The following is a 16,228-nucleotide window of genomic DNA, read 5'->3' on the forward strand; positions in this document are numbered from 1 at the left end:
GTTCGAATATATTATTTTTAACAAGAAAATATTCTAAGTTTAAAAGGTTGTCATATTCGGTTCTAGTTTAGTTCTACATAGTTCAGTTCTAGTTCAGTTCTAGTTCAGTTCTAGTTCAGTTCTTGTTCAGTTCTAGTTCAGTTTTAGTTCAGTTGTAGTTCAGTTGTAGTTCAGTTCTAGTTCAGGTGTAGTTCAGTTCTAGTTCAGTTGTAGTTCAGTTGTAGTTCAGTTGTTGTTCAGTTGTAGTTCAGTTGTAGTGTAGTTGTAGTTCAGTTGTAGTTCAGTTGTAGTTCAGTTGTAGTTCAGTTCTAGTTCAGTTCTAGTTCAGTTCTAGTTCAGTTCTAGTTCAGTTCTAGTTCAGTTCTTGTTCAGTTCTTGTTCAGTTCTAGTTCAGTTTTAGTTCAGTTGTAGTTCATTTCTAGTTCAGGTGTAGTTCAGTTCTAGTTCAGTTCTAGTTCAGTTCTAGTTCAGTTGTAGTTCAGTTGTAGTTCAGTTGTAGTTCAGTTATAGTTCAGTTCTAGTTCAGTTCTAGTTCAGTTCTAGTTCAGTTCTAGTTCAGTTCTAGTTCAGTTCTAGTTCAGTTCTAGTTCAGTTCTAGTTCAGTTCTAGTTCAGTTCTAGTTCAGTTCTAGTTCAGTTCTAGTTCAGTTCTAGTTCAGTTCTAGTTCAGTTCTAGTTCAGTTCTAGTTCAGTTCTAGTTCAGTCCAGTTCAGTTCTAGTTCAGTTCTAGTTCAAGTTCTAATTCAGTTCTAGTTCAGTTCTAGTTCAGTTCAGTTCTAGTTCAGTTCTAGTCAGTTCTAGTTCAGTTCTAGTTCAGTTCTAGTTCAGTTCTAGTTCAGTTCTAGTTCAGTTCTAGTTCAGTTCTAGTTCAGTTCTAGTTCAGCTCTAGTTCAGTTCTAGTTCAGTTCTAGTTCAGTTCCAGTTCAGTTCTAGTTCAGTTCTAGTTCAGTTCTAGTTCAGTTCTAGTTCAGTTCTAGTTCAGTTCTAGTTCAGTTCTAGTTCAGTTCTAGTTCAGTTCTAGTTCAGTTCTATGTTCAGTTCTAGTTCAGTTCTAGTTCAGTTCTAGTTCAGTTCTAGTTCAGTTCTAGTTCATGTTCTAGTTCAGTTTTTTCTAGTTCCGTTCTAGTTCAGTTCTAGTTCAGTTCTAGTTCAGTTCTAGTTCAGTTCTAGTTCAGTCTAGTTCAGTTCTAGTTCAGTTCTAGTTCAGTTCTAGTTCAGTTCTAGTTCAGTTCTAGTTCAGTTCTAGTTCAGTTCTAGCTTCAGTTTCTAGTTCAGTTCTAGTTCAGTTCTAGTTCAGTTCTAGTTCAGTTCTAGTTCGTTCTAGTTCAGTTCAGTTCAGTTCTAGTCAGTTCTAGTTCAGTTCTAGTTCAGCTTCTAGTTCAGTTCTAGTTCAGTTCTAGTTCAGTTCCTGTTCAGTCGAGTTCAGTTCTAGTTCAGTTCTAGTTGCACGTTCTAGTTCAGTTCTAGTTCAGTTCTAGTTTCAGTTCTAGTCAGTTCTAGTTCAGTTCTAGTTCAGTTCTAGTTCTAGTTCAGTTCTAGGTCAGTAGTCAGTTCTAGTTCAGTTCTAGTTCAGTTCTAGTTCAGTAGTTCAGTTCTAGTTCAGTTCTAGTTCAGTTCTAGTTTCAGTTCTAGTTCAGTTCTAGTTCAGTTCTAGTTCAGTTCTAGTTCAGTTCTAGTTCAGTTCTAGTTCAGTTCCTAGTTCAGTTCTAGTTCAGTTCTAGTTCAGTTCTAGTTCAGTTCTAGTTCAGTTCTAGTTCAGTTTCTAGTTCAGTTCTAGTTCAGTTCTAGTTCAGTTCTAGTCAGTTCTAGTCAGTTCTAGTTCAGTTTCTAGTTCAGTTCTAGTTCAGTTCTAGTTCAGTAAGTTATTCTAGTTTCAGTTCTAGTTCAGTTCTAGTTCAGTTCTAGTTCAGTTCTAGTTCAGTTCTAGTTCAGTTCTAGTTCAGTTCTAGTTCGTTCTAGTTCAGTTCAGTTCTAGTTCAGTTCTAGTTCAGTTCTAGTTCAGTTCTAGTTCAGTTCTAGTTCAGTTCTAGTTCAGTTCTAGTTCAGTTCTAGTTCAGTTCTAGTTCAGTTCTAGTTCAGTTCTAGTTCAGTTCTAGTTCAGTTCTAGTTCAGTTCTAGTTCAGTTCTAGTTCAGTTCTAGTTCAGTTCTAGTTCAGTTCTAGTTCAGTTCTAGTTCAGTTCTAGTTCAGTTCTAGTTCAGTTCTAGTTCAGTTCTAGTTCAGTTCTAGTTCAGTTCTAGTTCAGTTCTAGTTCAGTTCTAGTTCAGTTCTAGTTCAGTTCTAGTTCAGTTCTCGTTCAGTTCTAGTTCAGTTCTAGTTCAGTTCTAGTTCAGTTCTAGTTCAGTTCTAGTTCAGTTCTAGTTCAGTTCTAGTTCAGTTCTAGTTCAGTTCTAGTTCAGTTCTAGTTCAGTTCTAGTTCAGTTCTAGTTCAGTTCTAGTTCAGTTCTAGTTCAGTTCTAGTTCAGTTCAGTTCTAGTTCAGTTCTAGTTCAGTTCTAGTTCAGTTCTAGTTCAGTTCTAGTTCAGTTCTAGTTCAGTCTAGTTCAGTTCTAGTTCAGTTCTTCAGTTCTAGTTCAGTTCTAGTTCAGTTCTAGTTCAGTTCTAGTTCAGTTCTAGTTCAGTTCTAGTTCAGTTCTAGTTCAGTTCTAGTTCAGTTCTAGTTCAGTTCTAGTTCAGTTCTAGTTCAGTTCTAGTTCAGTTCTAGTTCAGTTCTAGTTCAGTTCTAGTTCAGTTCTAGTTCAGTTCTAATTCAGTTCTAGTTCAATTCTAGACGTATCAACAGCTTCGTGCTTTGAGTGTAGGTTTATATAATTTTGTTAATATTAATCATACGCAATGTTTTTTATTTTCCTATTATAGCCAAATTTGGTTAAAGTACCTATCTTAAATTTTCTAAGTGTAAGTCTGCTTAAGTATCACACATTTAGAAATTTGCCGACTCACAAACATGTTTAGTGAAATATCAACCTAAAAAACCTTTAAAGAGTCAAACAATAATAACTGACATACGAATACAAATAACACTAATACTACAGCAATTTCTATAGAGTGTTATTTGTAAGCAAGTATTAGTAACTAAATACACATATACACACAGTGCTTCCACGTTAAAATGTGTTGCTGTATTAAGTTCACCATGAATACTAATTATGAGTGTGTGTTTATGAATAAATATAAACATTGAAGTGGGTATGTGCAAATGTGCTACGGGTGTATATTTCCTTTCTCCTGCGTGGGTGTTTCCCTTTTGCACCTCCCCCTTCACATTTTCTATTGTATTTTTTGTTTTGTGTATGTTAGTAGTGTAAATGAGATTTTTTTCCATGATTTTTTTATAAGAATGATCTTTTTTCTTCCACTTTTCTCTTGTGATGACATTAAAATGTTGCAGCAAGAAAAAAAGTAATCATTTCCTCATTATAATTTCAGTTTTTTAATTATTATTTTTTTTCGTATGTTTAAATTTCTATTAAAGAAAGTTTTTCTAAGGAAGTTTTAAGCAGTAATAAATTGTTATAAAGATTAAGTTGCAAAAAGGGGAGGTTTAATTGGAAGATGTGGATTTTTGTTGGAAATTTTAATTGAATTAACTAGTTATGAGGGCAAGTTGTAATTTTGACAATTTTAATGAAAAAAAAAATATTTTTTTTATTAAAAATTAAGAAAGTAGTAAAATATACAATCAATTTAATTTTTTTTGTAATTGTGTTTTAGAAAAAACATATATTTTTAGAAAATGTTGTATAAAGTTTCTTAAAATTTATTTTTTTAGAAAACTTTTTAAAAAATTTATTATTTTTAGCAAATTTTTGAAAAATTGTTTTTTTTCTTGGAAATTTTTTAAAAATTTCCCTTTTTTGGCAAGATTTCAGAATATTTTTAAAAAATTATTTTCCAGAATATTTTAAAAAATTTATTTTGTAGAAATTTTTTGAAAATTATTTTCATGAATTAACGTGCAGTTCTAGTTTAGTTCTTTTCTTGTTCAGTTCTAGTTCATTTCTAGTTCAGTTCTAGTTGAGTTCTAGTTGAGTTCTAGTTCAGTTCTAGTTCTGTTCTAGTTCTGTTCTAGTTCTGTTCTAGTTCTGTTCTAGTTCTGTTCTAGTTCTGTTCTGTTCTAGTTCTGTTCTAGTTCTGTTCTAGTTCTGTTCTAGTTCTGTTCTAGTTCTGTTCTAGTTCTAGTTCTGTTCTAGTTCTGTTCTAGTTCTGTTCTAGTTCTGTTCTAGTTCTGTTCTAGTTCTGTTCTAGTTCTGTTCTAGTTCTGTTCTAGTTCTGTTCTAGTTCTGTTCTAGTTCTGTTCTAGTTATGTTCTAGTTATGTTCTAGTTCTGTTCTAGTTCTGTTCTAGTTCTGTTCTAGTTCTGTTCTAGTTCTGTTCTAGTTCTGTTCTAGTTCTGTTCTAGTTCTGTTCTAGTTCTGTTCTAGTTCTGTTCTAGTTCTGTTCTAGTTCTGTTCTAGTTCTGTTCTAGTTCTGTTCTAGTTCTGTTCTAGTTCTATTCTAGTTCTGTTCTAGTTCTGTTCTAGTTCTTTTCTAGTTCTGTTCTAGTTCTGTTCTAGTTCTGTTCTAATTCTGTTCTAGTTCTGTTCTAGTTCTGTTCTAGTTCTGTTCTAGTTCTGTTCTAGTTCTGTTCTAGTTCTCTTCAAGTTCTCTTCTAGTTCTATTCTAGTTCTGTTCTAGTTCTTTTCTAGTTCTGTTCTAGTTCTGTTCTAGTTCTGTTCTAGCTCTGTTATAGTTCTGTTCTAGTTCTGTTCTAGTTCTGTTCTAGTTCTGTTCTAGTTCTGTTCTAGTTCTGTTTTAGTTCTGTTCTAGTTCTGTTCTAGTTCTGTTCTAGTTCTGTTCTAGTTCTGTTCTAGTTCTGTTCTAGTTCTGTTCTAGTTCTGTTCTAGTTCTGTTCTAGTTCTGTTCTAGTTCTGTTCTAGTTCTGTTCTAGTTCTGTTCTAGTTCTGTTCTAGTTCTGTTCTAGTTTCTGTTCTAGTTCTGTTCTAGTTTCTGTTCTAGTTCTGTTCTAGTTCTGTTCTAGTTCTGTTCTAGTTCTGTTCTAGTTCTGTTCTAGTTCTGTTCTAGTTCGTTCTAGTTCTGTTCTAGTTCTGTTCTAGTTCTGTTCTAGTTCTGTTCTAGTTCTGTTCTAGTTCTGTTCTAGTTCTGTTCTAGTTCTGTTCTAGTTCTGTTCTAGTTCTGTTCTAGTTCTGTTCTAGTTCTGTTCTAGTTCTGTTCTAGTTCTGTTCTAGTTCTGTTCTAGTTCTGTTCTAGTTCTGTTCTAGTTCTGTTCTAGTTCTGTTCTAGTTCTGTTCTAGTTCTGTTCTAGTTCTGTTCTAGTTCTGTTCTAGTTCTGTTCTAGTTCTGTTCTAGTTCTGTTCTAGTTCTGTTCTAGTTCTGTTCTAGTTCTGTTCTAGTTCTGTTCTAGTTCTGTTCTAGTTCTGTTCTAGTTCTGTTCTAGTTCTGTTCTAGTTCTGTTCTAGTTCTGTTCTAGTTCTGTTCTAGTTCTGTTCTAGTTCTGTTCTAGTTCTGTTCTAGTCTGTTCTAGTTCTGTTCTAGTTCTAGTTCTGTTCAAGTTCTGTTCTAGTTCTGTTCTAGTTCTGTTCTAGTTCTGTTCTAGTTCTGTTCTAGTTCTGTTCTAGTTCTGTTTCTAGTTCTGTTCTAGTTCTGTTTCTAGTTCTGTTCTAGTTCTGTTCTAGTTCTGTTCTAGTTCTGTTCTAGTTCTGTTCTAGTTCTGTTCTAGTTTCTGTTCTAGTTCTGTTCTAGTTCTGTTCTAGTTCTGTTCTAGTTCTGTTCTAGTTCTGTTCTAGTTCTGTTCTAGTTCTGTTCTAGTTATGTTCTAGTTATGTTCTAGTTCTGTTCTAGTTCTGTTCTAGTTCTGTTCTAGTTCTGTTCTAGTTCTGTTCTAGTTATGTTCTAGTTCTGTTCTAGTTCTGTTCTAGTTCTGTTCTAGTTCTGTTCTAGTTCTCTTCTAGTTCTATTCTAGTTCTGTTCTAGTTCTTTTCTAGTTCTGTTCTAGTTCTGTTCTAGTTCTGTTCTAGTTCTGTTCTAGTTCTGTTCTAGTTCTGTTCTAGTTCTGTTCTAGTTCTGTTTTAGTTCTGTTCTAGTTCTGTTCTAGTTCTGTTCTAGTTCTGTTCTAGTTCTGTTCTAGTTCTGTTCTAGTTCTGTTCTAGTTCTGTTCTAGTTCTGTTCTAGTTCTGTTCTAGTTCTGTTCTAGTTGTGTTCTAGTTCTCTTCTAGTTTTCTTCTAGTTCTGTTCTAGTTCTGTTCTATTTCTGTTCTATTTCTGTTCAAGTTCAGTTTTAGTTCAGTTCGGTTCAGTTGTTTGCTTCTTGTTTTTTTCTAAAACTTTATTTCACGCTTTAATACTTTCCGAGAAATAGTTAAAAATACCTACTAACCACTTAATTAATATGAATCATACGTCCTGCTGAACTATTTCAGAAAAACTGCCATTTGCCCTTAACTAAAAAAATTAAAATATATTTTATTTTGCTTTAGCTCTTTAAAAAATTCCTAGAATTATATTTTGCCATTTAAATTAAATCTAAAGCTTTCAGTTAGTTGGCAGTTTTTAATGTTTTAAAAGGAAAAACTTTCATAATTTTTTATTAACGTTTCTGAGTGTTTATTTGTGTAAGTTTAATATGTCGTAAAAATTCTTTGGTATTTTTTTTTCGTAATATTGTTGATATACATAGTAACCTATTTTTCTGTATTTTACAACATTTTTATTTTATATTCTTTTGTATGCGAAAGCTCAAAATATTTATAGAAAAAAAATGTGAAGTTTTTTTTTTTGTTATTAAAACAACTTCTTTTATGACACTCTAGATGTATGAGTGATTTTAATTATAAAGACAATTTTTTTTTTGCGTTTTGCAGAAAGGGCTCTGTTTAATGTTTTGTTGGTGCTTTTTTGTAAAGGAAAAAGGAAGTTATACTTTGCAAATTTAAATTACCAAGAATTTAAATAGCTAGTTGGTTAGGGCGTTTGTTTTTTGCATATTTTTTTGAAATGAAATGTTAATGTGTTTGGAGAGCAAACAACACTTACTAGAGAATAAATAGTAATTGTTAATGGAAAAAATGTTATGAAACATAAGGCAAAATGTTGTAAGAATTTCTTAAGAAATGTAGTTTGTAGTAGACATAATTAAGTCTGGGGTAAAAGGTTAATGGTAGAGAGAAAAATGCATTTTATTCCTTAGAAATGTAAGAAATATTTTTAAGGATTAAGCACTTTAAGGAGAAAAAGAATAAATTTCCAAAAACTTAATAATTTAACAAGAATTTCAACAATTTATAAATTTAAAAACGATTGTTCTCTTAAATGTTTAAGGCTGCAATTATAAGGCTTCTGTTGCTACCACAAAACCATATTATAAGAGGAAAATTCTTCAATTTACAATCGAATTAATGAAATTTAACAAAAATTAATATTAATCATACGTCATGTAGAACAAAACTAATAAAATTTAAACTTTCAAGGAAGCCTTAGAAATTTTTTTCAAAATATTCTTTCGTATTTAAAATAAAGCCTAAAATTACACACTTACCATCTGATGGCTTCCAAATAATTCATGTTGTTAAAGGAAAAATTTGTTAAACAAATCTTTAAAAAGTTTTTATTTAATGAACAGTTTTTAGTTCTTTTTTTCAGGAATTTATTTTTAGCAAATGTTTAAATTTTATTTAAATTGTTGACTGTGTTTTTTTTCCTCTTGCATTAAACAAATTATAGTATACACTTGTTTTTAACACCACGTCCGTTTTAAAAATGACTGATAAATTGTGTGCAAATTCAATACCCCTTTTGGTTTTTTTTTGCTGTTGAATTTTAGTTTGCACTTTTATGTTTATATTCTCTAGACTGGTGGCTGGTGGTTAACACGCAGCAAAATGAAGGAGAAAAAAATACAAACTATTGACGAGCGTAAATGTTTTAAGGGCTGGATATATAAAAGAAGCCATTGAAATGTTGCAAAACATTTTAAGAACAAGAGGAAGAAAACAAAAAAACAGTTACTAAATAAATAAAAGCAGCAGAAAAAATAACGTGGTAAATCAAATAGTAAATTTTAACATTTAAAACTATACACAAATAACAAGGTAAATTCCGCATAAGAAAGAAATAAATAAATGAATACGTTTTGCTGGTATAAGGGTTGTTGTTTTGAGCTAAAACTGCACTTTAACTGCTTTTATAAGAGTTTGTTTTTTGTCTTTATTTTGTTTAAAGACAAAAAAATACATATAAGTATTTTTGCTTTTTTATACCAAAAATACATTTTATTTTTGTTCTATATACGCGGTTTTTGTTGTCAAATTTTATAAAAGGGTTTCAGAGAAATTCCAATTTGTTTCTAACATAAATATATGTAGTTTTGTTGGCTTTTAATAACATTTTAAATTTTGTTTTTAACTTTAAAGGTGTGGGAGATATTGAGCATTTTTTAAAATTGTTCTTAATTAATATTAAGCATACGTCATGTAGGTTTTTAACAATTTTTTAGATTTATTAAGTGAAATGTGGGTAAATGTAAAATTTTATCTTTGAATCAGTTCTGTTCTAGTTCTGTTCTAGTTCTGTTCTAGTTCTGCTCTAGTTCTGTTCTAGTTCTGTTCTAGTTCTGTTCTAGTTCTGTTCTAGTTCTGTTCTAGTTCTGTTCTAGTTCTGTTCTAGTTCTGTTCTAGTTCTGTTCAAACTCTGTTCTAACTCTGTTCTAGTTCTGTTCTAGTTCTGTTCTAGTTCCGTTCTAGTTCTGTTCTAGTTCTGTTCTAGTTCTGTTCTAGTTCTGTTCTAGTTCTGTTCTAGTTCTGTTCTAATTCTGTTCTAGTTCTGTTCTAGTTCTGTTCTAGTTCTGTTCTAGTTCTGTTCTAGTTCTGTTCTAGTTCTGTTCTAGTTCGGTTCTAGTTCTGTTCTAGTACTGTTCTAGTTCTGTTCTAATTCTGTTCTAGTTCTGTTCTAGTTCTGTTCTAGTTCTGTTCTAGTACTGTTCTAGTTCTGTTCTAGTTCTGTTCTAGTTCTGTTCTAGTTCTGTTCTAGTTCTGTTCTAGTTCTGTTCTAGTTCTGTTCTAGTTCTGTTCTAGTTCTGTTCTAGTTCTGTTCTAGTTCTGTTCTAGTTCTGTTCTAGTTCTGTTCTAGTTCTGTTCTAGTTCTGTTCTAGTTCTGTTCTAGTTTTGTTCTAGTACTGTTCTAGTTCTGTTCTAGTTCTGTTCTAGTTCTGTTCTAGTTCTGTTCTAGTTCTGTTCTAGTTCTGTTCTAGTTCTGTTCTAGTTCTGTTCTAGTTCTGTTCTAGTTCTGTTCTAGTTCTGTTCTAGTTCTGTTCTAGTTCTGTTCTAGTACTGTTCTAGTTCTGTTCTAGTTCTGTTCTAGTTCTGTTCTAGTTCTGTTCTAGTTCGGTTCTAGTTCTGTTCTAGTTCTAATTTTGTTCTAGTTCTGTTCTGTTCTAGTTCTGTTCTAGGTCTGTTCTAGTTCTGTTCTAGTTTTCGCCTAGGGAATTATAAGTGTTTTAAGATATTGGTCTTAAGAGTATGAGTAATATTTTTTTCCTAACCCTCGTATTAAAATTAGTTTTTAATACTACAGAAATTGTTGCTGCATATTGTCGTAGAAATCTTAAGCAATAAAAACATCTTTCATATCTAAATCTTTTTGTAATTACAGACATTCAAGTACGCTAGAATCCAAACAATGATGTAGATTTCTCTCTAAAAAGACATAAACGCAGTTATAAGAAGCAAATCTTTTGTGTTGTTTTCCCATAAATATTTTAACTAAATAAAAGAATGCAGACAAAAAAACTTGGTGAAAACTACATAATACGAAAAATTTTTTTTTACCATATATGATTTTGCAAATTAGGTCAACAGTGGCTTAAATGCATTTGACTTTTTTGTTTTAAGCTTAACAATAAAAAAAACTTTAATAGAATTAAAGGTTTTTGTTTACAGTCTTTGCATTTGAATTCACCAACACAAAACAAAAAGTCATAAATCATTGAAACAACCAGATTATAAACTTTGAATGAAAAAAAACCCTGAGCTGCACATGAAATGGTATTAACCATTTGAAAAAAGTGCAGTTTTTTGTGCTCTAACTATGGCTAAGATAACAAAACGCTAAAATATTATAACAAATGTAAAAATTACTTTTAGGCTTTAGCTGTAAAATAAGCCTTTCATATTTAGTGCAAACAGTAGATTGAAAATTATATAAAAAAATGACATTTTAATCTTTGGCTTGTTTAATGCAGAATTTGTAAGGATTTATATATTAAATGGGAATGATTTATAAGTTGATTTAAAGGTTTTATTTGTAGGCTTTTAAAAACTTTAAACATTTTGTTCTTATCTTCTTTGCATGGGAAGTAATGTTAACATTAGTCAAGTAAATTTTAAATAATATTAATCATACGTCTGGTGGTTCAAAATTGTATTTACGAGTTTTCAATGTTTTCTAAACGAAATTTTTTATAGGAATATATTTAAACAGAATTTGATCTTAAATTTAGAATATAATTAAAAAAAAAACTATGTATTTGGAGAATTTTAAAAAATTTCCCAAAAATTTTTAAAAATTTTCCCAAAAAAAAATTCATTTTAAAAACAAAACTTTTTATAAAAATATTAACACTACTTTGTAGAAAAATTATTTTCTACAATATATGAAACAGTATTATATGTAATTTTTGAGATTTTCTTTAAATTTATTAAACGTTTAAACGCAATTCTTTTTTTATGTTATCTAACTTTCTTATATTTAAATTTTTCATTTATACAAACACCTGCTTGTTATTTTTGTTTTTATTATTGCTGAATTCATTGAATATATAATTCAATTTAATCCAGTTAATGATTATTTACCTGCAAGCAAAAAAAGAGAAAAACAAAATTTGAGAATTAGTGAAAAATTGTTAAGGCATAAAAAGTTTTTCTTAAGATTAACATAATATAACAGGTAAATGTTTGTGTTTTATTTAAGGAAAATAAAGTTTTTAGGGATAAAAAAGTTTAATATTTTGTGGTGTTATAACACTTTCATATTTTGTTAAAAATTGTTGGAAGGCGTATGATTAATATGTATATATTTTGGAGTAATTTTATTAAAGGTTAGTTTTTAAAAGGGAATAAAAAAATTAAAAATTTTTTAAATTTTTCAGTTCTATTCTAGGTCAGTTCTAGTTCTATTCTAATTCAGTTCTAGTTCAGTTCTAGTTCAGTTCTAGTTCAGTTCTAGTTCAGTTCTCGTTTCAGTTCTAGTTCAGTTCTAGTTCAGTTAGTCAGTTCTAGTTCAGTTCTAGTTCAGTTCTAGTTCAGTTCTAGTTCAGTTCTAGTTCAGTTCTAGTTCAGTTCTAGTTCAGTTCTAGTTCAGTTCTAGTTCAGTTCTAGTTCAGTTCTAGTTCAGTTCTAGTTCAGTTCTAGTTCAGTTCTAGTTCAGTTCTAGTTCAGTTTCTAGTTCAGTTCTAGTTCAGTTCTAGTTCAGTTCTAGTTCAGTTCTAGTTCAGTTCTAGTTCAGTTCTAGTTCAGTTCTAGTTCAGTTCTAGTTCAGTTCTAGTTCAGTTCTAGTTCAGTTCTAGTTCAGTTCTAGTTCTAGTTCAGTTCTAGTTCAGTTCTAGTTCAGTTCTAGTTCAGTTCTAGTTCAGTTCTAGTTCAGTTCTAGTTCAGTTCTAGTTCAGTTCTAGTTCAGTTCTAGTTCAGTTCTAGTTCAGTTCTAGTTCAGTTCTAGTTCAGTTCTAGTTCAGTTCTAGTTCAGTTCTAGTTCAGTTCTAGTTCGGTTCTAGTTCAGTTCTAGTTCTAGTTCAGTTCTAGTTCAGTTCTAGTTCAGTTCTAGTTCAGTTCTAGTTCAGTTCTAGTTCAGTTCTAGTTCAGTTCTAGTTCAGTTCTAGTTCAGTTCTAGTTCAGTTCTAGTTCAGTTCTAGTTCAGTTCTAGTTCAGTTCTAGTTCAGTTCTAGTTCAGTTCTAGTTCAGTTCTAGTTCAGTTCTAGTTCAGTTCTAGTTCAGTTCTAGTTCAGTTCTAGTTCAGTTCTAGTTCAGTTCTAGTTCAGTTCTAGTTCAGTTCTAGTTCAGTTCTAGTTCAGTTCTAGTTCAGTTCTAGTTCAGTTCTAGTTCAGTTCTAGTTCAGTTCTAGTTCAGTTCTAGTTCAGTTCTAGTTCAGTTCTAGTTCAGTTCTAGTTCAGTTCTAGTTCAGTCTAGTTCAGTTCTAGGTTCAGTTCTAGTTCAGTTCTAGTTCAGTTCTAGTTCAGTTCTAGTTCAGTTCTAGTTCAGTTCTAGTTCCAGTTCATAGTTCAGTTCTAGTTTCAGTCTAGTTCAGTTCTAGTTCAGTTCTAGTTCAGTTCTAGTTCAGTTCTAGTTCAGTTCTAGTTCAGTTCTAGTTCAGTCTAGTTCAGTTCTAGTTCCGTTTCCGTTAGTTAGTTCAGTTCTAGTTAATTTCTAAGTTCAGTTTCTAGTTCAGTTACTAGTTCAGTTCTAGTTCAGTTCTAGTTCAGTTTCTAGTCAGTTCTAGTTCAGTTCTAGTTCATTTCTAGTTCAGTTCTAGTTCAGTTCTAGTTCAGTTCTAGTTCAGTTTCTAGTTCAGTTCTAGTTCAGATCTCGTTCATGTTCTAGTTTCAGTTCTGTTCAGTTCTAGTTCAGTTCCTAGTCAGTTCTAGTTCAGTTCTAGTTCAGTTCTAGTTCAGTTCTAGTTCAGTTCTAGTTTTCAGTTATGTCAGTTCTAGTCAGTTCTAGTTCAGTTCTAGTTCAGTTCTGTTCGGTTCTAGTCATTCCTAGTTCAGTTCTAGTTCAGTTCTAGTTACAGTTCTCGTTCAGTTCTAGTTCAGTTCTAGTTCAGTTCTAGTTCAGTTCTCTAGTTCAGTTCTAGTTCAGTCTAGTTCATTCTAGTTCAGTTCTAGTTCAGTTCTAGTTCCAGTTCTAGTTCCAGTTCTAGTTCAGTGTCTAGTTCAGTTCCTAGTTTCAGTTTCTAGTTCAGTTCTAGTTCAGTTCTAGTTCAGTTCTAGTTCTAGTTTCAGTTCTGTTCAGTTCAGTTCAGTTCTAGTTTCAGTTTCTAGTTCAGTTCTAGTTCAGTTCTAGTTCAGTTCTAGTTCAGTTCTAGTTCAGTTCTAGTTCAGTTCTAGTCAGTTCTAGTTCAGTTATAGTTCAGTTTCTAGTTCAGTTCTAGTCAGTTCTAGTTCAGTTCTAGTTCAGTTCTAGTTCAGTTCTAGTTCAGTTCTAGTTCAGTTCTAGTTCAGTTCTAGTTCAGTTCTAGTTCAGTTCTAGTTCAGTTCTAGTTCAGTTCTAGTTCAGTTCTAGTTCAGTTCTAGTTCAGTTCTAGTTCAGTTCTAGTTCAGTTCTAGTTCAGTTCTAGTTCAGTTCTAGTTCAGTTCTAGTTCAGTTCTAGTTCAGTTCTAGTTCAGTTCTAGTTCAGTTCTAGTTCAGTTCTAGTTCAGTTTTAGTTCAGTTCTAGTTCAGTTCTAGTTCAGTTCTAGTTCAGTTCTAGTTCAGTTCTAGTTCAGTTATAGTTCAGTTATAGTTCAGTTATAGTTCAGTTCTAGTTTAGTTCTAGTTCACACTTTACATATTTATTACTGAAAATTTTTATATTTTCATAAAATTTTCCACACTGCGTATGATTAATAATTAATTTTGACTAATTTTACAAAATTTTAAATAACTCCTAAACTATAAAATATTTTTACAAAATTCAAAAGCCATTTAACAGCGAACAATTTAATTTACATTTACTTTTTATATAATTTCTATAACTAATTTTTAAGTTAAAAACAACATATTGTTTGTATAATAAAAAATTTTTCAAACGTTTTTTTTTCCTGATTTTTGTCTTGGCTTTTAAATAATTAAATTACTTTCTTTATTTTAACTAAATTAAAATTTACTCTCGTTAACTAGAATTTTAATTACTTGTAATTTCTCTTAGTAAACTCATTTAAGAAAACTGTTATTTATCTCTGCTTCTATAGCTGTATTATAAAATCAAAAGCCTTGAAATTTTTGTGTTATATTTACTTGTTTTATTTTCATGTTTTCAGTTTCAACAAAATGTTTTACATTAGTTTTTATATGTGTTTTGTTAAGTTTGCCAAGAATTTCTTTACAGCTCTTTATAATAATTTATCATATATTTTTTTGTAACAAAAAACTACATACCATATAAAATAATTACTTTAACTTGTTTGCAGCAAAACAAGTTGAGCTCCCCTTTAATCTCCATAGAGAGAGCGAGAGAGGAAAATATTTTTGGCTCGTTGTGGCCATGTCTGCATTTTAATTAGCCTTAAATTAGTAAAAGTGATTTTGAATTGTCAGTTTTCCAATGGCTATATGCAAAACAGTCGTTATAACTTTTGGCCCGTTTATCTCAATCAATGTTTAGTGCAATGAAAGCCAAAACAGGAGGTTAGAGGCGAGGAAATTAATAAATAGATTTGAGAGATAATAATGGTTATCATAAATGGAAAATATACTGCAGTAGAATTTGTCCAAAAACTGGTATAATTGCTTTGATATAAAAGCAAACTGCAGGGCGTATGATTGATATTAATTTTTGAACTATTTTACTAAAACAGCTATAACTTTTTAAAGAAAAGCTGTATAGATATAAAAGAAAAATATTATTAAAGCTTATAGTTTAAGCCACAACAGCAAGCTTTTAAGTTTAACAAAAACCTTAAAAAAATCTCCAAATTTCTTTAACAAATTTTAAAATTCCAGATAAGTCAAAATATGTTTTTGAAAATTTTCATACAAATTTATATTTTTCTATTTAAACATTTTACTTTTTCGTTTTATTACACTTTCTAACTTAATTTTTCTAATATTTTTCCTATAATTTTTCTTATATATTTTCCTATAAAATTCAATTAAACTTGTTTTTCACATATTTTTCCATTTAATTTATTGTTCTCCTAAGTCTTGGGTATTAGTTATGCTTCACAACTACTATATTCTATTATCTTTTAATCTATTTGTCTGTATTTTCAATTTCTTAGTTTTCTTGCCACCAACTAAATCTCTGTTAAGAATAAATATACACTTAAACTTTTCATTAAGGCCTTAAGTATACTCAGCAGGCCAGCAATGATAAGTTGGTGATGATAATCAAGATAATGAATTTATATTTTTAACAAATTTGTAAATAAATCTAAGCTGCTGTAAAATGGAATTAAATTTGTAAAGGAATAAAAAATAAAACACTTTTCCAAAATCTTTAAGAGAAATACGCTAAAACTCATTAGCTTCAAGGTAAAAATTTTATTAAAACAAATTAAATAAATATTAATCATACGCTTTGTAGCACTTTTGTTTAGCTCTAGTTCAGTTCTAGTTCAGTTCTAGTTCAGTTCTAGTTCAGTTCTAGTTCAGTTCTAGTTCAGTTCTAGTTCAGTTCTAGTTCAGTTCTTGTTCAGTTCTTGTTCAGTTCTAGTTCAGTTCTAGTTCTAGTTCAGTTCCAGTTCAGTTCTAGTTCAGTTCTAGTTCAGTTCTAGTTCAGTTCTAGTTCAGTTCTAGTTCAGTTCTAGTTCAGTTCTAGTTCAGTTCTAGTTCAGTTCTAGTTCAGTTCTAGTTCAGTTCTAGTTCAGTTCTAGTTCAGTTCTAGTTCAGTTCTAGTTCAGTTCTAGTTCAGTTCTAGTTCAGTTCTAGTTCAGTTCTAGTTCAGTTCTAGTTCAGTTCTAGTTCAGTTCTAGTTCAGTTCTAGTTCAGTTCTAGTTCAGTTCTAGTTCAGTTCTAGTTCAGTTCTAGTTCAGTTCTAGTTCAGTTCTAGTTCAGTTCTAGTTCAGTTCTAGTTCAGTTCTAGTTCAGTTCTAGTTCAGTTCTAGTTCAGTTCTAGTTCAGTTCTAGTTCAGTTCTAGTTCAGTTCTATTTCAGTTCTAGTTCAGTTCTAGTTCAGTTCTAGTTCAGTTCTAGTTCAGTTCTAGTTCAGTTCTAGTTCAGTTCTAGTTCACTTCTAGTTCAGTTCTAGTTCAGTTCTAGTTCAGTTCTAGTTCAGTTCTAGTCAGTTTCTAGTTCAGTTCTAGTTCAGTTCTTGTTCAGTTCTAGTTCAGTTCTAGTTCAGTTCTAGTTCAGTTCTAGTTCAGTTCTAGTTCAGTTCTAGTTCAGTTCTAGTTCAGTTCTAGTTCAGTTCTAGTTCAGTTCTAGTTCAGTTCTAGTTCAGTTCTAGTTCAGTTCTAGTTCAGTTCTAGTTCAGTTCTAGTTCAGTTGTTTCGAGTATTTTATTGTTTAAAAAAATAAAAACATCCGCTTTATTTACAATTCTTCTATTT

General features: G+C 30.8%; 1 protein-coding gene across 2 annotated transcripts in view; it reads right to left on the bottom strand.

The window, feature by feature from the left end:
- LOC119608249 (RNA-binding protein Musashi homolog Rbp6) overlaps window positions 1-16,228 on the bottom strand; it is a 121,463-nt gene that overhangs the window by 67,838 nt on the left and 37,397 nt on the right. Inside the window, exon 1 of one of the 2 annotated variants that reach the window (XM_037962582.1) lies at window positions 7,532-7,686. The exons of the other annotated variant lie outside the window; for it this stretch is intronic. Within the exon in view, the coding sequence (XP_037818510.1) occupies window positions 7,532-7,557 (26 nt within the window). The 5' untranslated portion in view covers window positions 7,558-7,686. Of the gene's footprint in view, window positions 1-7,531; window positions 7,687-16,228 lie in introns of those variants that run through there. 2 annotated transcript variants of the gene reach the window in all.

This window comes from Lucilia sericata, unplaced genomic scaffold, assembly GCF_015586225.1.
Source record: "Lucilia sericata isolate MDLA Ls3-8-SP2 unplaced genomic scaffold, ASM1558622v1 Contig000814F_arrow, whole genome shotgun sequence".
In the NCBI taxonomy this organism is placed as follows: domain Eukaryota; kingdom Metazoa; phylum Arthropoda; class Insecta; order Diptera; family Calliphoridae; genus Lucilia; species Lucilia sericata.